We start from the raw sequence: 22,126 nt of genomic DNA, 5'->3' as shown, positions 1-22,126 counted from the left end.
CCGTCTCCTCAGGCTCGCCCTCATCCTCCTCATTTGCATCAAAATCTGCGTTACCACAAAATGGTACCGCAGGTAAGTACAACCCAAATAACCACGTAATAAAAACTCATTAAATGCAACTTACATACATGCACATGATAAAATATGTATTTCTCTCAAAGCATCATTTTCCCCGAAAATGATTATTTCCAACACACGCCAAAATCTCATTTGGCCCAAATTATCCGTAAAACATTTTCCCAGAAAATGATTTACACCAAACTCAACCATTTATCGGACACTGTAGGCTGGACTCACAGGCGGGACTATACCATCATCCCTGCTTACCACCATCCATACCGCGTGCACCGTAGGCAGGAATCACAGGCGGGACTCTACCACCGTCCCTGCTTACCACCATCCCTACAGTTCCTTTCCACACAATAGATACATATAAGAGCACTGTAGGAGGGAATCACAAGCGGGACTCTACCACCGTCCCTGCTTACCACCATCCCTACTGCATGCACCGTAGGAGGGAATCACAGGCGAGACACAACCACCATCCCTGTTTACCACCATCCCTACTGCATGCACCGTAGGTGGCAATCGCAGGCGGGACTCTACCACCATCCCTGCTTACCACCATCCCTATAGTCACTTTCCCTTTTTCTCAAACCAGTCAATCCAAACATTTCAACATATTCAAATCATTTCTTACACATGAAATCATGATTTTCCAAATCACACATGCACATGAATGCAAAACACGAAAACCCAGTTTTCTTTACAAACATGATCATGCATGAAATAATGATGTGTACATGCACCAACATTGATCCATAACAATCAACAACCAATAACCAATTCAATCAAACCAACCAAACAACTCCAATCACAATTCCATCCGACCACCGAACTCCTCGGACTCAGTCTGGCATGTCAAACAAATACAGTGAAATGAGTTAGTGCAAAAATACATTTAAATTACGAAAGTTCTTTGGAGAAATACTTACAGTGCAATATAGCAATTTTCGAAGGATCACGAAGTTGGAAAAGGCGACGTCTGAGCAACACCACAGTGTAAAATACACTGTGGCCATGGGTCACAATTACCAACTTTTCAACGGGTGCAAACGAAGACCCAAGATTGATAGGGTAGGGCCTAGGGAGGTCGGTGAAGGTAGTGGTGGTGGTGGTGGTGGTGGTGGTTGGCCGTGGGTGGTGGCACAAGGGGTGTTTTTAGGCCAAAAATATCCAAAACGAAAATGGAGTTGGATGTGCTTCACCGGTGACGGATCGGAGGTGGGGTTGGGTCCATTAGGTTGCTAAGAGGTCGATGATGAAGTAGTGAGAAGATGGTAGCCGGTGGTGGCGCAACGGCGGCGCTGCAGCGAAAGTGACGCTGCGGCTTGGAGATGCTCGTGGTGGTTAACGGCGGCACAAGGGAGGCTGAGATTGGAGGGTTAGCTTCGTCGGCTGCTGGGGAAGACGGTGGGCGGGGCGGTATCGACCACCGCCGGCTCACGGCGGCACTGAGAGGGGAGAATGAAAACGCGGAAGAGAGAGAGAGAGAGAGAGAGAGAGATCGCACAGGAGAAGACCCGAAGAAGAAGAGAAAAGAAAAAAAGAAAAGAAAGAAAAAGGAAAAAAGAAAAAGGAGAAAAAGAAAAAAGAGAAAAAGAAAAAATGTAGGAAAAGAAATGAGGTCCAATCCTCACATCTTGGATCACAAAAATGATCAAACAGAAACGGTTTTAAAACAGCTAGTGAAATAAAATATTTCAACACAATGATTATAATTAAAATAATTAATTAAACCCAATAATAATTTAATTTAATTCGAGTAGAAATTTAAACAAAACAATAATTAATTTAAGAAAGCGCTAAAAAAATAATTTTCGCAAACTAAAAATCATAAAAATAACCCAACTAAAATTTAATAATTATGAAGCAAGAGAAATAATTTTTGAATAAATAGAAAAAATCCTTCAGTAAAAATACACTAAAATACGGGGTGTTACAAGAATGGTGATGGGGTTCACACTGAAAACTCAACTCTGACTTCTGGAATTCAGTTTCGAAGTATTAAGTTGGATTTTCCAAAATTTGATGGCTACAATCCAACTAGATGGATCTATAAGGCAAATCATTATTTTGCTTTACACCCCATGCCAAATGGACAGAAGATCTTGATGGCCTCATTCTATATGGATGGGAATGCATTAGTTTGGTTTCAAGATGCTGAGGACACTGATTATTTTACTTCTTGGAATTCCTTTGTTGAAGCAGTTCAATTAAGGTTTGGAAGTTCTTCTTATGATGACCCTATGGAGGCAATTACAAGGTTGAGGCAGACTTCTACAGTTGGTGCCTACAAAACTCAGTTTGAGGTCCTTTCAAATAGATTGAAAGGGTTGTCTGAAAACTATAAGCTCTCTTGCTTCTTTAGTGGCCTTAGGGATGAGATACGACTTCCTCTGCGAATGTTGCACCTTTAGCCAAGATCCAAGATGAGTATATCACTAGCACTCGAGGAAACAATAGATTCCAGTCCTCCTCTGTTTCTGCTCCTAGTGTGGGTAGCAATTCAGTTCTTGCTAATTCTATGAGTAAATAAGGGTTTTCTGGACCAAGGCCTAAAGGCTCCAAACCCTCAGCTCCATTTCAAAGACTAACACCAGCAGAGATGAAAGCAAGAAGGGATAGAGGGGTTTGTTACTTCTGTGAGGACAAATGGCAGCCTGGTCATAAGTCCAAGCTCTTTGAAATGGCAGGATTGGAATGGTTACAAGATTCTGAGAGGGACGAGGGTAATCGGCAAGACTCACAGGGAACTAATGAAGCTGTTGGGATAGATACTAAGGTGCCTAAAATTTCACTCCATGCAATTGCAAGTTGTATAAGCCTGAAAACTATGAGAGTTCATGGCAAGGTTAAGGACTGCTCAGTGATAGTCCTTGTTGACACTAGTAGTACACATAACTTCCTTGACCCTATGATAGCAAGGAAGGTGGGTTTAGATGTCAAGCAAAGTGGAAGGATTGAAGTAAGGGTAGCCAATGGGGAAAGGATGAATGGTGAAGGTTTGGTCCAGAATTTACAGTTTCAGATGCAAGGCCACCATTTCAACACTGATTTTTTCTTGCTACCATTGGGAGGTTGTGATGTGGTGGTTGGTATGCAATGGTTGTGAACCTTAGGTCCTATCTTGTGGGATTTTACTAACCTTACAATGACATTTACCAATGCCAAGAGTTCTGTCACACTTAGAGGTTTGAGTTCCAGCAAGACTGAGTTTGTTGAAGATGTTCAGATTTGCCAACTAACTATTGTGGAAAGGAAGGGCATGCTACTTTAGATTGTTGCTAAGGAGACAAACCAAGAGGTGGGTACATATACTGCTGATATTGAGGCAGTGTTGGCTAGATATGACAGTGTCTTTGCTGAGCCAAAGGGCTTGCCTCCAATAAGAACTAATGATCACCAGATAACTCTCAACAAGGGAACCATGTCAATATCTACTCGACCTTACAGGTATCCCTTCCTCCAAACATATGAAATAGAAAAAATAGTTAAGGAATTATTGGATGCTGGAGTGATAAGGAGTAGCCAATCCCCCTTTTCTTCACCTGTCCTTTTGGTGAGAAAATCTGATGGATCATGGCGTATGTGTATAGATTATAGGGGATTAAATAGAGAAACAGTTAAACACAAATTCCCTATCCCTGTCATTGACGAACTCTTGGATGAATTACATCCAGCCTCGATATTTTTCAAGTTAGATCTTAGATCTGGGTACCACCAGATTCGTGTGAAGGAGGAGGATATTGAAAAAACTGCATTTAGAACACACCAAGGGCAGTATGAATTTTTGGTTATGCCCTTTGGCTTAACCAATGGCCCAACCTCCTTCCAGTCCTTGATGAATGAGGTTTTCCAACCCTTTATGAGAAAGTTTGTTATTTTTTTTTATGATATTTTGATATATAGTAAATCTAAAGAAGAACATATAGAACATCTTTCTGTGGTATTAGACACATTAGCAGAAAATACTATTTTTGCCAAAAAGAGTAAGTGCAGGTTTGCATGTGAGGAGATTGAATATTTGGGACATTTGGTCTCTGCAAAGGGTGTCAAAGTAGATCCAGCAAAAATCAAGGCAATGCTCTAGTGGCCCATACCAAAATCCCTTAAGTCATTAAGAGGATTCCTTGGTCTCACTGGTTACTACAGGAAATTTGTCAAAGGGTATGGCTCCATTGTTGCCCCATTGACTAATTTGTTGAAGAAAGATGCATTTAATTGGAGAGATGAAGCTACTCAAGCCTTTGCAGACCTAAAAAAGGCTGTGACAAACCCACCTGTCTTGGCTTTGCCAGATTTCTCAAAACCATTCTTGTTGGAATGTGATGTTTCTAGTAGAGGGATTGGTGTTGTCTTAAGTCAAGAAGGGAAGCCCTTGGCATTCTTGAGTCAAGCTTTGAAGGGAAAAGCAATGGACCTCTCTACATATGAAAAAGCATTCCTTTCAATTGTCTTGGCTATGAAGAAATGGAGGCCATACCTGTTGGGAGCTGAGTTTGTAATAAAAACAGATCAACAAAGTCTAAAGTTTCTATGGGAGCAAAAGATAGGAACTTCATCTCAACAAAAATGGATTACCAAATTGCTTGGTTATGACTTTACAATTGAATATAAGCATGGCAAGGATAATGTGGCAGCAGATAGTCTTTCAAGAAGAGAGGAAGTGGAGGAAGGAGTTGTTGAAATGTTGGCTATCACAGTCCTTGATCAAAGGCAGATTTTATATGGAGTGGTATGAGAAGGGACATAAAGTAATTTATAAAGGAATGTCAAGTTTTCCAATGATGCAAGACAAAAAATTTACATCCTGTTGGGTTATTGCAGCCTTTGCCTCTTCCCAGCAGATCTTGGAGTGACATCTACATGGATTTTATTGATTCCTTACCATGTTCAAAAGGGTTTTTTGTTATATTGGTGGTAGTTGATAGACTCACCAAGTATGCACATTTTTTACCTCTATCTCACCCTTATACAGTTGTATTAGTGGCTGCTGTATTCATATCTCAGGTATTCAAGTTACATGGGTTGCCATCCACCATTGTAACTGATAGGGATGTAATTTTCACAAGTAAATTCTGGAAAGAGTTGTTTAGATTACAAGGAACTAAACTACACTTTACATCTGCCTATCATCCACAATCAGATGGGCAGACGGAGGTGGTTAATAAATGTGTGCAACAATATCTGAGATGTTTTGTTAGTGAGAGACCAAAACAGTGGGTGCATTGGCTCCCTTGGGCTGAATGGTGGTATAATACCTCAGTTCACTCATCGACTAAAATGATACCATTTGAGGCATTATATGGGGTCCCTCCTCCAACCTTAATTCAATATGTTAATGGTACTACTCTGAATGAAGTTGTGGACAGAGAATTAAAGTCAAGAGATGAGATATTAGGGTTGTTGAAAACGAATTTGATGGCTGCACAGGTGGCTATGAAACAGCAATATGATAAACATCACATTCAAAGGAAGTTTCAGATAGATGATTTAGTTTATTTAAAAATGCATAAGTATAAGCAACAGACAGTTAGTCAAGCTAGCAGATCCAAGCTAGCTACTAGATATTGTGGTCCATTCAGAATTTTGGAATGCATTGGAGAGGTAGCTTATAGACTTGAGTTGCCACCAAGTTCATCAGTTCACCCAATATTTCATGTCTCGAGGTTAAAGAAATATATTGGCTCTGATTCACACATCTCTCCTGTGTTACCATTGGTTGATTCTCATAGAAATTTTAAGGTGGAACTAGAATCTATTCTTGACAAACGTATGATTGCTAGGGATAATAAACCTTTTATCAAGCTATTGGTGAAATGGCGTGGTATCGATGAGGAGAATTCCACTTGGGAACCTGTAGAACAACTGAGGACTCATTATCCTGACCTTGTGGGCAAGGTCTTTTGAAGAGGAGGGCAATTGTTATGATCAGTTTATACCAGGAAGGGGAGCTCAAGATATAGAAGGAAGGAACACATGAAGATGTAATTTGTTAGTTAATTGTTAGTCATGTGTTGCGTACATGTTGTTAAGGGCTTAATATACATTTATGTCCTCACTTACTTACTGAGGATTACTGTAATGCCCCTATTGTAACGGTCATTAACAGTCATAAGACTTCTATAAATACTGAAGCCTTCTCTTATGTATTGCGTTGAACAAAGTTAATAAAAGATTGTTGGAGGTTTCTGATCCCACGAAGATCAGCAAGTTACTTTTTCCCTATTATTCTAGTCTGTTGCTACATTCTCACACTCTCAAAATCCAATATTGTCCCCTCTGTTAGTGCCGCCATCATGACCAGTGGAAGTAGTGGTATTGTATAGCCTTTATTCGAAGTACCGCCAAAGTAATGCCTTTGTTAAATTTTAGCTCCACATTGTCCTGGTTCACAGGGTAGTAGTTATGTTCCATGGACAGCATTGCCTTGCTCTCAAATTCCACAGGCCACCACATGAGATTAGGTATGAAACCTAATTATTAGGCCCTTTTTGTACTATTACGTGTGTGATATGAATGATTGGTTGTTGCTGGATTGTATTTAAGAATTATGTTTTGAGTGGTAGAACTTGAACGTTGTGTGAAATTGTTGGGGGCTACTGTTTGGAAAATCTTGTAACTGTAATGTTGGGGCGTAGAAGGGGATGAATGCAAATTGTGGTGGTTTGGATTCCTGTTTGGATTGTGTGTGACATGGGGAGTAGTTGGTTGTAGTGTTGTTGGTTATTTGGGTTGATATTGTAGGTTGTCTGTGCTTATTTACATGTCGAGAGTAAGTTGGCTAGTTTGAAAATGTGATTGTTTTGTTTGATGGGTACGTGATGAAATAATTACTACTTATGGGCTTGCATTAACCTACCGTTAGAATCATGCAGTTGCTGTTAGTTGGATTGGTTTTTTGCTTCTATAGATTTTTAATATGTCAGTGAATATTTTTTGTTTTAGGTGTTGATATTACTAGAGTTCATGCTCAAGATATAGGTAATAACATTGGGAGAGACAGCTAAGCGGTACTCCTATGCTAGAATTTGCCTGAACGTTGAAGGAGGTTGATTTTTGTGAAAACTTTTATATTTTGTTATGGAACGTTGGAAAACAACCTAGGTCATCTTTTTCTGCATTTCTTGTTATCTGAACATGTACTAAAAAAATTTCTGTCATTACTGGTGTAGACAATAGCATTTTTGGCACTTTGTTCTTAACTATATAGAAAGAGCAAATCTAAAATCTAAAATTTGTATACAATTATGTAATCTATATTTGTGCAACACTTTGTTTTGATATGAAATGTTGCATTTGAAACTTCTGGCAATACTTTCTGTTTCTACTTCCGTCCCGACCTTATTACGGCTGTAAAACTGTGGTCTTGGTTATAATGTTGGTACTAGCATCTTTGTTTGTGGTGCACCTACTTTGGAAACAAAGTGGTTTTCTGCGTGATCTTTTCTGTGTGCACATTTGGGGCTTCAAGAATAATAAGGAGAAAATGCACATTCTATTTCTGCTCGGTTGACTGCCGGGATTTGCACAACCCTACCATAGGGGTTAAACATGGAATTCGTTCTGTTATGATGTTGTTGAGTTATGTTTATGCCAAAGGATTTTATATGTTTTATTGTTATAAATAAATGGTTTTTGAAGTTCACTTTGATAATTTAATAATCTGTTTAGTTTTGCTTTATTTATTGGTTCATGTTTACATACTAGTATATATTCACTACTTTCTAAGTTGTTAAAAACTTACCTAATTACTTTCAATATTTTCAGATGATGATTTGATGGTTCAGTCGAGAATCAGGAATATGAAGCATGGGTAGGATTAGCTGAGGATAGTAGATTTAGAACCTAAAGGTACTATTGCTATTGGAAGATTTTATTCAATAAATTGGATCTTAGTCTATAGATTGGTTTATTGGGATGCTGATATTTTATTGAAACTTTGTGGATTTGTTGATTTAATTCATTGGAACCTTGTTGATTAATTGAGCATGTAAAAGCTCTAGTATTTGGGAAGGTGTTGTTAGACCTTGTAACAAACCAGAGAAATGGAGTTCTGGGCAGTAAAAATAGAGAAGCAAATATTGACGGAGAAGAAGAACCAATCGGGTTTTTCCCAAAATTGTGTACTATTCATTAAAGAAGAGGTTGAAATATATACAGCAAAAAAATATAACTGCCTAACAACTTGCTCTAATAACCTTATGACATGTGTAAAATGTAAATACAAAGGAAATGCAAATGAAATGTAATTAAATACATGCAGTAGTGTCTAAATTGCAAGTCGTTTGTCCAGTGTCTTCTAACAGACCTTGTACTAAGGTAATCTTAATATTTTTAATAAAGGAGCTTTGGCTATTTGTAGAGTTGTTTTCTTTATGATTCATGGAGTGTATATATATATATATTGTATTGTTGGGAGACGTAGAAACTAACTTCCCGGACCTCCCGGTGCGGGGCGTTACAATGTGTCTATCTTCCATTTACATTTCATTTATTTTTTATTGCTATAGATGAACGCAAGGCCCCGTACCTACGCTCAAGCCACTATGGTGGGCTGCGGATTGCTCCTTCTCCCTTTCTAGCCTATACCAAAAAAGTCCATCAACAACTCGTATGCTTCATCTCGACTTGTAGGCGATTCACCAATCTGCGGAGACCAAAGGTATATATGAGCCCTCATGTCATCAAAACAATCATGCGTCATTATTATTCTTTGTTCGAAAATACTACGTACGTAAGCCAAATCAACTGCCAAAACCATGAATTATTACCAGAATTATTTTGTGGTTCACGTGCTTGTCACATGTCTATATAATTAGTTTATTTGTACATACTATAAATATTAGTGTTTGAATTTTACACGTAATCACATCACACAATGCGAAGTGGGGCTAAACGACATAATCTCTAACATTTTCTTGGAAGGTTCACCATGCCAAAAACTCAAAAGAAAGACTCAAAAGTAGTCCTCCACAATCGTTTAATCTATACGATGCATGGCGTGTAATCTGGTTTGAAAAAATGTGATCGCGTATTTCGCATCCAATTTCCTGAACAAATAAGTAGGTGTGTGTAATTTCGTAGAAAATAAGGTGCCGAGTAAGCACTACCAATAATAATTTTGATTTCATCTCTCACACTATTCACAATTGACTAAGTCAACCCATGCAATTCTATTTCTTGTGAAGTTTTCGTGAACGCGGGCTTATGTTTACGAGTGTCCTCCTGTACCTGCATCCTGTAGTTACCCCTATATCTGCATCATTATACCACGCCCAAATCTCCCCTAAGCCACTCTCTTTCTCTGATCTCTCTCATCTCTGTTTATGAAAACAGGAATGGCCTTCCCTGCTGGACTCAGCCTCCTTGTTCTTCCAGCTTCTAGTCTTAAGAATAATCCTCTCTTCTAATCCTCTGATCTCTCCCTGATCTCCCTAATCTCTGGCTCTCTCTGTTGTTGGGTCGAAGAAGAGGAATGGCTTTCCCTGCTGAACTCAGGGTCCTTATAACTACTGTTCTGGTCCTAATCCTTGTTCCTCCAGCTTCTAGTCATAAGAATAGTCATCACTACTGTCCTCCTTCTTCCTGTGGCAATATCCCCAACATCAGCTATCCGTTTCGACTTAAAGGCGATCCATCAAACTGCGGAGACCAAAGGTTTGAGCTCTCATGTGATGACAACAACCACACGTTGTTATCTTTATATGATGGTAGTAAATACTATGTAAGCCAAATCAATTACAACAACTACACAATCCGAATTGTAGACTTAGGTATTCAAGAGGATAATTACTCTTTCATCCCTCGTTATTTTCTAAACTATTATAATTTCAGTACTTGGAGGTTGCCGAACTGGGATCCATATCATTTATATGGGAGTGGTTACAATTTAACAATGCTAACACTATCAAAAGTTGTGGCTATTATGAACTGTGAAAAGCCAGTGAGTTGGGCTTCCTCTTTGATCTATTGGGACACTATTTCTACGAATTGTTCTACTATTAATAATGGATTTGTGTCTTCTTCCAACTCCTCTTTTTCTCAATATTCCAAACGGTACTTATATCTTATTGTTGGCTATGGAGTGAATGTGATGGATGTGGAGGAGTCGTGCACGATAGAGCAAATCTCTCTGACATCGTGGCCAGGAAACATTTATGTTGATCCTAATATTTCCTGTACAGACGTCCGCAATGTATTCTCATATGGTTTTGAGCTTTCTTGGTACAGGATTTATTGTGAAAGCTGCGGATCATACCGTTATTGCAGCATCGATGACTACGATCGTCAAGTTCATTGCTACCGATCATGGAGTGAGTAATTAATAAATTTGAGATCAGAATTCTAATGGGATATTTATTATATGCTGATCGATCTATCTTGTCATTATATTTTCCCACCCAACTGATCATACATATATTGTATTTTCCTATTCTAATTAGCAGTACCATTTGTGATCTTCAACAATTATTGAACGTATTTTTGCATCATTATAATGACCTGATTTTTAATTGAAGATTCCACTTTTTCCCTTCTTTATTTTTTTGTCAAAACATGCAGGAAATACTTTCGTTATCTTCTTGGTAATACAGGCCGCAGTTGCAGGTGAGTTTTCAATCCCCATAAGATATATATATATATAAATATATATATATATATATATTGAGAATGAACATCAATATTATATTTATTAATAAAACTCCATCAAAGGAGGGAAAGAATACAAGATGGACAATCCTCCATCTCAATAGAATCATCCTCTAACTCTAGGGAGTTTTTTTTTTTGGCTTAACAGTGAGGCACAACATTGGCTTCTCTTCTAATACCAAACTATTGATCAAATTGTAAAAGCATATTTTTCACATCTGTAATAGCCAGACCTACACTATTACAATGAGAATCATATTGCTTGATGCTATTAATAATCTAGAGAGAGTTACCTTTTAAGATAACTCTCTTTAATCCCAACTCACTATCAAAAATTGTTGCTTGTAGAGCCCCAAAAGCTTCTTTCAACAATGGATTCAAATTGCATTCATTTTGTAGACAGAACATTACCATCACCATCTCTTAGAACATGTATTGTACTTTCTTCTTCTTCTTCTAAGCACAGTGGACAATTTGGTGACTATTATTTTCCTTTTAAAGAGATTTAAATTAGTGGGTAAGGCCACTGATTATTCTTCATTGAATAATATCTCCATAAGATGTTAAATCTATATTATGAAATGCTATACATAATTAAATCTCTCAATTAGGATGGAGCCATTGGGTGCACTACCAATGGGACACATCCGACATTGCAATCTAGCTATTTCCTTTGGTACCATAATCATTCAGTCGTTTGCCATTTTGTATTTTCACATAAAACTTTCATTCCTCTTTCTTTCCTTTCTTTCCATTCATAGCATTTCATCATCTTTCTTAGTCCAACGCACATGCATTTTCTTTCATAAATATGCATTTCATGTCATACTTTATAGTAAGGAAAATCATTAGCATTCACGAAAACATGTGCATGATAAATCTCATGATCTAAAACTTGAATGTGTATGCTTTACATCATACATAGACATTCATTCATAATTCATAGGATGCTAACATGGGCTATCAAGAAGGCTTATACATTATATACATACTTTTGTCACCAAGGAGAACTTGAATAAAGAAAGCATTTCATAGAAGAAAATATTGAGTAAGAAGCATGGTCATAGTTACTTACTTACCTCCAAACTTTACACTTTGGTTCCCTTTGAACTAATTGAAAAAATTCTTATTCAATGAAATGAAACGAGTACATCAATATCCATTTCACTCTAAGCTTCACTAACGAACCCTTGACTAGAGGCTCACTTTAATTCCAAGAAGAAATTAAAGTGATTTCTTTAACTCCACTTCACTTAATGAACATTATCCACAAAGCACAACCTTAACCCATTCAATTACCCACCATACATGGCGCTAAGCCAAAACATTAAGACCCTTTTCAAGCATTTTAAAGAAACTCATGAAAGTGACTAATAGCATGCTTGCTGTCCATTAAAGGCCATTGGGTTATCTACATGAAAGATAGATGGAAACCATAAGTTAAGGATGTACAAATCGTAGGAATTATTTAGGAATGAAAGGGAACAAGGGAACATCACAAATCTGGAATTTTCATTAAATGGGCATTTTGATAGCTTTCAAAATCATGTGGGAAGTCAATTTAAACAAAGGGCTAAAGCTCACAAGATGGTTGGTTTTTGTCACTTGTTTGCAATGGTGTTTCATACAAACAATTAACTTTGGTTGAGGAAAGGATGCAAGGGGATAATGGGAATGAAGTGAACTGTTTTAAGCCTCAAAACAGAGTGCATAGCAGAATTTTCTGCACCTCCATACACAGCTAGTAGCTTTAGTGCATTCATGCCTTTAAACATCCCTCCATTCAATCACAATCCCAACTACATAGGCTAAGGACACTAGTATTGAAGAAAACTTGCAAGAAACATCATTTTTTTTTTGTTCAAATATAGCACAAATCAGCAAGGGTGAATCCCATATAAAATAGAAAATTACAACATAAAACTCACTAGTTTTAATAAAATCCTTGGTTGCTTACAAGACTATTAACTTAGGAAAAATATTAAAAATACACATTCTCATCTCTACTAATTTAACACATAAAACAAAGGCTTAAACATAACTAAGAACATAATTTAAACTCAAGAAAACACAAGGAAGGGATATATAAAAAATGCCTTACAAAGCACACGGCTGGGAGCAAAACAGAGTACAACATCAAAATATTATCCTTCCTCTATTCGGTTACCACCAACTAGAACAATCATGAGAGGAAAAAATTGAGAAATCAGTCTAGAAACTACCACACAACAATCGGCCAGCATAGAAATTCAAAAATCCCAAATACATGGCATGGGTTTGCTTAGCACGATTTCAACCCACACGAAATTTTGAGGATAAACTATTAAAATACATAGAAAATAAATTAATTTAAATAAATTAAGAACATAAATTTTTCCTAGTAGGACTTGAGTATGACTTAATTTGATAATTGAAGGTACCAATGATCCGATTATCAAGTTTAATAGTTTATGCTAGGAACTAAATGTAATTTTTCCTGTATTTCTTCTCAAAAAGAAATTTGAGTTTGTTCAACATGGTGCAGTTCTATTATGTTTTGTAATGCACGTGCGAATAATCATGTGATCAACAGCTCTTGATGTTTAGAAAGTTAACAACACAACAGTGTGTACAACTTTGATTTTCTCTTAGAAATCACATGAATACCAATTAGAACGAGTTCTTAATTAACTACTTTAATATAGTCATATACATGTTTGGAAAGGAGCATTAATATTAAATTGTAGATTAATAGAGATATTTTAGAGTTCATATATATTTGAATTAGAATGTTTTTATGAGGAGAAAAATACTAAAAATAATGTGAGTTATAAATATTCAAATTATTTATATAATTTTCTATATTATAAATTAACTGATCACTTATCTTTATTTCTTTTGTCCATGTGCCGCAGCTAAGTATACTGGATTGTTATGGCTCATCGGTAAGAATTTGTATCTCTCTGATGATCGATTTGTCTTCTTTCATCTTTAAACCGTTCATTCCTTAAGCAATGAAACATGTAAATAGTTTAAACTTGGAGATAAGATCAGATATATTAATTACATGCACACATATTAATTATATATATATATATATCACATTTTAAGTGTCTTTTAACTTTGATGAAATTCTATGAAGTCACTTAAAACAAGTCACAACAGATACTGTGATTGAGGATAATAAAATACAATATGAGAATTGAAGTAGAATTGCTAAAAAAATAAATAAATACTAACAAAAGTAAAATTCCTGAATCTGAACTCTAACTCTAGATTTCACGTGTTAGACTCACTTATTAAGAAAGAATCTGGCCTCATGTGAGGGGAACGTTATGATAAATACAAATGATTAAATCTATATTTTCTCATCAACTTAAAATTTTAGGCAAGTGGTGATTTGACATTAACAACTAACACTAATTAGGTTTTTCATTTATATGGCCAATCAAAAGACACAATTCTTGATGCTATAAACCAATATATTAAAGGTACAAATATTAATGGGCGTAATCATATATGTTACTTACAAATCCAAAATATATTAATAAACTTATCGATCGATCTCTCATATTTATGGACCTAGCTAGCTAATTCGACATGAGCATGAATCATGATCATTCTTAATTTTGATATTGAATTCATGAGATGCTGACGTGAAACTTTTTTTTTAATTTTGTCAAACCATGCAGGCCGATTAACCAAACTACCAGTCACAGAATATTATGATCAGGCTACTTACGAGCTTTCTATCGAATATCCCAGTACGTACTTACGTAATTGCGTATTTTCATGTGGTGGATGATCTCAAATTGTTGGATTAATATTAATACTAACTATGAATTCATTCTATGCATCATCTTTGCACATTTATTCTTTTATATCAATTCTTGCCCAACAGCTTTTAATGGAGATTAATTTTTTTATTGTTTTTTTAGAAACTTTGCCAGGTTTATTAATTGGATTACTGGTCGGTAAGAATCTCATGTATCTCTCTTTTTATCTTTTTTAATTGTTTTAGTAAATTAATCATTCCTTAAACTATAAAACAAGAACTTTGAAATGGAGTAATAGGTTGTGAATATATACTACCTATATATTTTTTCAAATGTATGACACAATGGTGACAACAGGTAGCTAGACTGATAGTGCAACAATAATAGGATCGCTTTCGTATAACTAATAACTTTTGTATTTTCCTTTCCAGATTGGCATGTGGCAATCAGTGTGTTAGGTGCTCCATTTATGATTGCATTTTTTATATATAAATGGCAAAGGAGGCACTTATCCATGTATGATGATGTTGAAGAATTTCTGCAAAGCCAAAATAACCTCATGCCGATAAAGTACTCTTTCTCAAAAATTAAGGAAATGACCAAAGGTTTTAGGGAAAGATTGGGTGAAGGAGGATTTGGCACAGTATTTAAAGGAACACTTCGAAGTGGACGTCTTGTAGCAGTAAAGATGTTAAGCCAATCCAAAGCAAATGGGCAAGATTTTATCAATGAAGTAGCAACCATTGGAAGGATCCATCATGTGAATATAGTGCAACTCATTGGTTTTTGTGTTCATGGTTCAAAGCGTGCCCTTATATATGAGTTCATGCCCAACGGATCTCTAAACAAACACATTTTTTCATCAGAGGCAAATATCCTCAACTACGAGAAAACATTTGATATTGCTTTAGGAGTGGCTCGCGGGATTGAGTATTTACATCAAGGATGTGACATGCAAATTTTACATTTCGACATTAAGCCTCACAACATTCTTCTTGATGAGAATTTCAAACCCAAAGTTTCAGATTTTGGCTTAGCGAAATTGTACCCGGTGGAAGAGAGTGTTGTTCATTTGACTCGTGCAAGAGGAACGTTTGGATACATGGCTCCTGAAATGCTTTACAAAAATATTGGAGGCGTTTCATACAAAGCTGATGTTTATAGCTTTGGAATGCTGTTGATGGAAATGGTGAGCAGAAGAAAGAACTTAAATGTATCTACAGAACATTTAAGCCAAATTTACTTCCCCACTTGGATATATGATCAATTCCATGATGGAAAGAATATAGAAATACAAGATGCTACAGAAGATGAAAGGAAAATATGTAAGAAGATGATAATAGTGGCATTATGGTGCATACAATTGAAGCCTAGCGATCGTCCATCAATGAATAAAGTCGTCAAAATGCTTGAAGGAGATGTTGAATGCTTACAAGTTCCTCTCAAGCCTCTCCAACCATCACTAAAGAGAGAGATAAAGGGTGATAGAGATCATTCAAATCAAGCTTCATCGTCAATTCAATCAGATGAATAAAGTTTTATTTAATTTTTATTGTTTATCTTTCTAAAATTAAACTATCTCTTTCTATCCTTTTTCTTAAGACAAGTTTGCTACAAGTCCACGAAAAAAGAGAAGATCGACAATATAAGGTCATAATCTTTCTATGCTTGTCGTAGTATATATACTTTGCAGTGCCCTAAAAATAAGTATCAATCTAAATATAGTAATTTGATGCTACTCATCCATGTATAAATTTTTTACACATCTCTCTCTCTCTCTCTCTCTATTATTTCTTTTTTTCACTTCTTTCATCTATCTATTTTTATTATTTTCTCTCTACTTTTTTTCATTTATTTAATTTTTAAATTAAATATACAAAAAAATTAGATTAGTTGTTGAATCATGAATGGTACTCTTAAAAAACAGTTAGTTAAAATAGGAAAAGTGGGATGTAATCAGATAAAAAGAAAAATGTATAGATTAACCATTGGAAGTGCTCTTACAATATGTAATAGCATCAATATTATTATATTCAGAAGTGATCATATTAATAATTGGTAGTAATAAATAACCATAGCATGCAGTAGATATATAATACATGACTTTTTACAATTTTTTTCTTTTCTTGTATTTTTTTTTAATGAAAGTCATGTATAGACGAGAATGTCACGTGGATATAAGTACAATTAGCATTGCCCTAAATAATAGGGCAAGAGGAGTAGTTGAGAAAATAAAACGTAATTAATGCTATTAGTAAACTTTAGTGCCTCAAATTGTAACGGTCTACATAAAAGTGTCCCAAAATTAGTGCCTCAAGTTCTAAGCTAACGTCTATTATATTATTTTTGTATGCTTACTAGCTGTGGCTGTTCATATAACACCCCGACGTGAAATTTCTAAGGGATTATTGAGGGTAATTTAATTGGGCCTAAAATTATGTTTGATAAGCAATGTTTGGTGAGCCAATGATCATTTAAAAAGACTATCAATAGACGAAAATACCCATACAACTTTAAGATAATTTCAACTTTCATACTTTCAATAATATGGTCGTAATCTTTGAAAATTCAAATAATCATCATTTTTACCTCAGAAAGCATTTTTTTAATTTGTTTCCAACCAAACATAACATGTTTGTAAGTGTTTTTTTTTTTTTTTTGAAAGAGACTGATCTCATTAATAATAAGAGCTTACATCAACTCTTTAGTCACAACCGACTGAATACAAAGAGCTTACAACATTTCTTTAGACACAATAGTCTTGATAAATGAAGGACACACTTCAATGTCATAAAGATCCTCAAAGTAGTCAAGGGCAAATTTTGCAAGATGGTGATCTGCCAAGTTGGCCCCTCTATAAGCATGAGATACTGTCCATCTGGCACAAGAGTCCAGCACTTGCCGAGCATCCCCAATTAGGAAACTTCCCAAGCTCCAGTTTGAGTTGTGGCTCTACAATAGGTCCACTTGTTTTGAATCACCTTCTAAACAAACCTGCTCCAAGACTAGCTCCTTGCAAAAAGCAGCTGCTATTAATAAACCATAAGCTTCAGCATCAAAATGACAACCACCAGAATAGAAGGTTGTCTAGGAGGGGATGGTGGAGCAGAGTCAGTGGTGCTACCCCCAGACTCCTCAATCCGAGTCTTTTTCTCCTTTCGCCCCAATGGCGGGCTCAGACGTCCCATGCGCCCTTACGCTAGCCTCCTCCAACAAGGCCTCAGAGTAAATGTCCTCCTAGTGAGATGTCACCTAGGCTTGGAAAATCTCTAGCCAACTCTCTTCTTCCATGGTGGATGTCAGCTGGACCTCTTTATCCTATGGCACGATCCCCAAAATGGCACGAATGGGGAACTCTTCCCGAGTAGTTGATTCGAATGGGAACTCCCACCCCTTTCAAGACATAAAGAAGAACCGTCAATTCCAGTCTTTGCCCAGTTGTACAACTGCTCTAAGCGGGCCACCGTTTGCCCTTAACGCAATCGAAAACTGCAAGTATTCCCCCTATGCCTCAAGATGCTGTGGGTAAAGGAACTCCTAGGTAGTGAGGTCCGAGTGCTCTGGGTTGACGTCCTCCAGTGTCTGGCTCAATACAACGTTGCAGCTCGTTAGAACCCTCCATGCGTTGGAGCTCCGAGGGAGCAAGACGAAGGTAGTCCAGCATGTCACGAGCCGATGGACAAAAAGGAAGTTGCAGTCCGCTGGTAAACATACCCAGATATAATGCCACTTTCGTAGTTTAACCCTCAAAGTCAACGGCCCCTTCACGGGTAGTAGGAACCTCGAAGAGGACGGAGTCTTGGACTTCGAAAGAGGCCTTCAGTGACCTCAAAAGAGTCAAAGTAGCCTCCTACCTCCAGCCAAATTATCAAAATGCTTGGACTTGGTGTGAATCTCCGAACGATCCATTCTCCCAGGGGTCCTGAAAAGATCTAAGGGGCGGGCAGAGCTCGATACCTAGGGAGCAGCACAAGAGGCATTCTTAGGAGCCATGGAACCAGGTAATGGAGGTTGATGGAGAATCAAAGAACAGGGAGAAAAAGGTAACGAAATAGAGAAGAAAAAAAGTAAAGGCTCAATAACTTCAAGAAAGAGTGAAATCAAACAGGCTGAAGAAGGGAAGAGGGGTGGACTTAAATAAAGTGCCAGTGAACTAGCACGCGTTGCGAAGGAGAAAGTGAACGGGTGAAATCTCGCGATACACGCTTCATGAAGCGATGCAAGAGGGAAATCTTCAACCGTTACCCAAACAAAGGAAGTAGAACAGGTGCACTCAAGTGCACAATAATCTGTCAAAGACATGCAACCGAAACATCCCTTGAAATAAAGGAATTCCCACCAAAAGGAAATATACCACGCTGGAAACAAGTCAAATGGGATAGACGAGATGCGCTGACCCTGACACTGGCCTACAATGACTAGCATTAAAGGGTCTACGCCGGGAAGTGAACGGAAAGTATGAGCAACCCTCCATTCTTTGACGATGGGGACAAGAAGTGACCGCACCAATCGCCAACTATCAAGATACCACCCGGGAAGCCACACCGCATTAATGGTAGTGATTGGGTAACGGTGGGCGCAGCAAAGGCCCCTAACACAAGGTACAAGAATGTCCTTCCGAGATCTCGTATAAAAACCATGCTCTAGGTATGAATGAATCTCTCTGAACTCTGTTATTTTCCAACAGTTCTCTCAGTCCCCGGACAACCATCGAGCCCATCTTTGTCTTTGGGATTGCTGGTAGAAACATCCCAACCCGGGTTGCAGAAATTTAGCCGAGGAGTACGAAACACAACCTTAACATTATTGATGGAAATGATGAGCAAAAGAAAGAACCTGAATGCTTTCGCAGAACATTCAAGCCAAATTTACTTTCCTACTTGGGCTTATGACCAATTTCATGACAAAGAAGGCATAGAAAGAAAAGATGCCATACAGGATGAAAAGAAAATATGTAAGAAAAATATCATAGTCTTCGTCTTCTTCATCATCCCATTTCCTCTTGGCTGGCTCCAAACGCTTCATCTTCTTTGTCGTCCCTTCAGGCTTCAACTTCTTCATCTTCTCTGTCGTGACTCATCCCTTCTCCATCAAGATTCAGATTTCAGTCCAAGTGTTTTGTTGCTACAAGGACTTCATGCGCATGTTCTTCCTCGTCGTCGGTCCCTTGCATGTTCTTCAAGATTCCACCACTCTTTCTCAGTTTCTCTGAAGCTTGGTTTGTGCATATTATTTCTTGTTGTGGGTGGTTTTTGCAATTTGATTTGGATTGGTTTTTGTTTGATGGTGATTTTGGCAATCAGATTTGGATTGGTTTTTGCTTCTGTGGGTGATTTTCACAATCAAAGATTTATATTTGCGTTTTGATTGATTTTTTTTTTCTTTGTGGGCGATTTCTCTCTGGGACTTCGACGTCCTGACTTTGACTCCTACTCCGGCAACTCTGACTGAAGTCAAACTCCGACTCTGATCAGAGCCATAGTCAGAGCGGGTTTTGACCTCTAGCTCGAGTCGGAGTCGAAGGTCGGAGGTGGGCATTCCGACTCTGTCGCAGTCGGAGCCCACCCCTAGCGAAAGCTCAAAGAAACTTCTGAGCTACCTCTGGAAATAAAACTAAAAGATAAATTGTTTGGGCAGAGCCACTTCAACAAGAATTTCCATTTCATCCGATACCTAAAATCATTTTGGGACGAAAAAGTTTGGTACTCATTTTATCCCAAAAGCTCTAAAAAATTAAATCGTTTTGAAACGAAATTTGTCGAATTCATTTAAAAGCAAATTATTTATGGCATTGTTAATTCCTCCACATGGCCACCTTGGGCGCACTGAGCTAAAGTAGCTATAAAAGGAAGCTTCAGTTTCCTACTCCATCGATAATTAGCCAAGAGTGGGATCCAACATTAAAAAGTTAATTTTTTTCATTCGGATCCTATATTTACTCACTTTTTTCAAAATGACTACGTCGCGCTTGCACACTCTATAACTGCAAATATAATTTTTCATATCATATATAAAATGGCTATCTCATTGTGAATAGTGTATTTTGTTTGATGGAAAAAACTATCTTTTTATCCTTAGGTTTGTTAATAGTTTGTGTTTGATGGAAAGTTACCTTTTTGTCCTTGATAGGAAAATTACGTTTTTGTTCTTGAGGTTTATTTGTACTTTGGGTTTGATGATAAAGCTACCTTTTTATCCTTGAGGTTTGTTTGATGAGAAAAAAAAATTGCCCTTTTATTCTTGAGGTTCTAATGACGTCTTTGATGGATAAAATTACCTCTGTCCTTGAGGTTTGTATTTGATGGGCTACACTTTTGTCGATGAGGTTCTAAAATATATTTTGTTTGGCAAGCAAAATTACCTAGATTTTGATTTCAATGATTAGTTCCTCTCGTTTTTTTCATTTTTTTTCTACTGTCTATTTTGCCTTAATTGCATTGTCTTTTAAATAAAAGTATATTTTTACTCCTGAAGTTTATTTTGGGCAAATTTTAGGCAAATTTGCTCATCCCCCTTGTGCTACGACGTGCTTAGGATTAGGTTCATATCCGATTATTTTTAGGAATAACACCATGTGGTAAGATTTATTCAGAAATAAGATCATTTAATAATTTTTCAATCCATTAACATATACAAAAACGTGGTCCAATCATAAGGGTTAGCGTACTAAAGAACGGAACGTTAGTTTATATATGATATATATGGGCTACAATAATATATAAATGTTGGAAGTTGACTTCACATATCTCCTACGGTTTCACGCATGGGCCGGCATTCAAATTTTCATGTTTGCGGTACTTTCCAAACTTGTAACGTTTTTATATACCAACACAAGTTAAGTACACAAGGTTCAGTCATTAACATTGTTATATTGTCGTACTAATTAAATATCTTGTTGAACTCAAAACAGTAGGGTTTTAACTTTTCTTTCAAGAGAAAAATGCACATGCCGGCCACTACCTAATTAAAGCTATCGAGAGAACGAGATGAGAGACACGAGAAAAGAAAGGCTCTCTCATAGTATTACCTATTCTTAATTACACAGTGCATGCGAAGTGGGCCTATAAGATCTGCATTATTCTTAGTTAAACAAGTTGGCCGGCAAACCACTACCAATTATAAAAATTTTGACTCATATCTCACATGAGTAATCACAATTGACTCCGTCAACCCATGCATTTCTATTTCTTGTGAATTACTTTTCTTCAACGCGGCCGGCTTATGTTTACTGGTCCTCCTATACCTGCATCAGGTAGTTACCCCTAATATATCTGCATTATTATACATACAAAAGTTTTTCTACAGACGGCTGGGGAAACAACGCCCAAATCTCCCCTAATGCTCTCTTTCTCTGATCTCCCTCTCTGGCTCTCTTTGTTGTTGGGTGGAAGAGGAATGGTTTTCCCTGCTGAACTCAGGGTCCAGGTTATAACTACTGTTCTGGTCCTAATCCTTGTTCCTCCAGCTTCTAGTCTTAATAATACTGATCACTACTGTCCTCCTTCTTCCTGTGGCAATATCTCCAACATCAGCTATCCGTTTCGACTAAAAGGCGATCCACCAAACTGCGGAGACCAAAGGTATGAGCTCTCATGTGATGACAACAACCACACGTTGTTATCTTTACATGATGGTAGTAAATACTACGTAAGCCAAAT

General features: G+C 37.2%; 1 protein-coding gene across 1 annotated transcript; it reads left to right on the top strand.

Annotated features, from left to right (window-relative positions):
* Positions 1 to 9,297: 9,297 nt before the first annotated feature.
* Positions 9,298 to 16,029, top strand: LOC108998190 (probable L-type lectin-domain containing receptor kinase V.3). The gene is made up of 6 exons (XM_035692943.1): positions 9,298 to 10,379; positions 10,627 to 10,671; positions 13,608 to 13,637; positions 14,385 to 14,456; positions 14,631 to 14,666; positions 14,900 to 16,029. Exons 1-6 carry the CDS (start codon positions 9,542 to 9,544, stop codon positions 16,000 to 16,002), a joined length of 2,124 nt encoding a protein of 707 aa, XP_035548836.1. The 5' UTR covers positions 9,298 to 9,541; the 3' UTR covers positions 16,003 to 16,029.
* The last annotated feature ends 6,097 nt before the right edge of the window (positions 16,030 to 22,126 follow it).

Source organism: Juglans regia, chromosome 8 (genome assembly GCF_001411555.2).
Source record: "Juglans regia cultivar Chandler chromosome 8, Walnut 2.0, whole genome shotgun sequence".
Lineage (NCBI taxonomy): Eukaryota > Viridiplantae > Streptophyta > Magnoliopsida > Fagales > Juglandaceae > Juglans > Juglans regia.
This window is presented reverse-complemented; position numbering and strand designations above follow the sequence as displayed.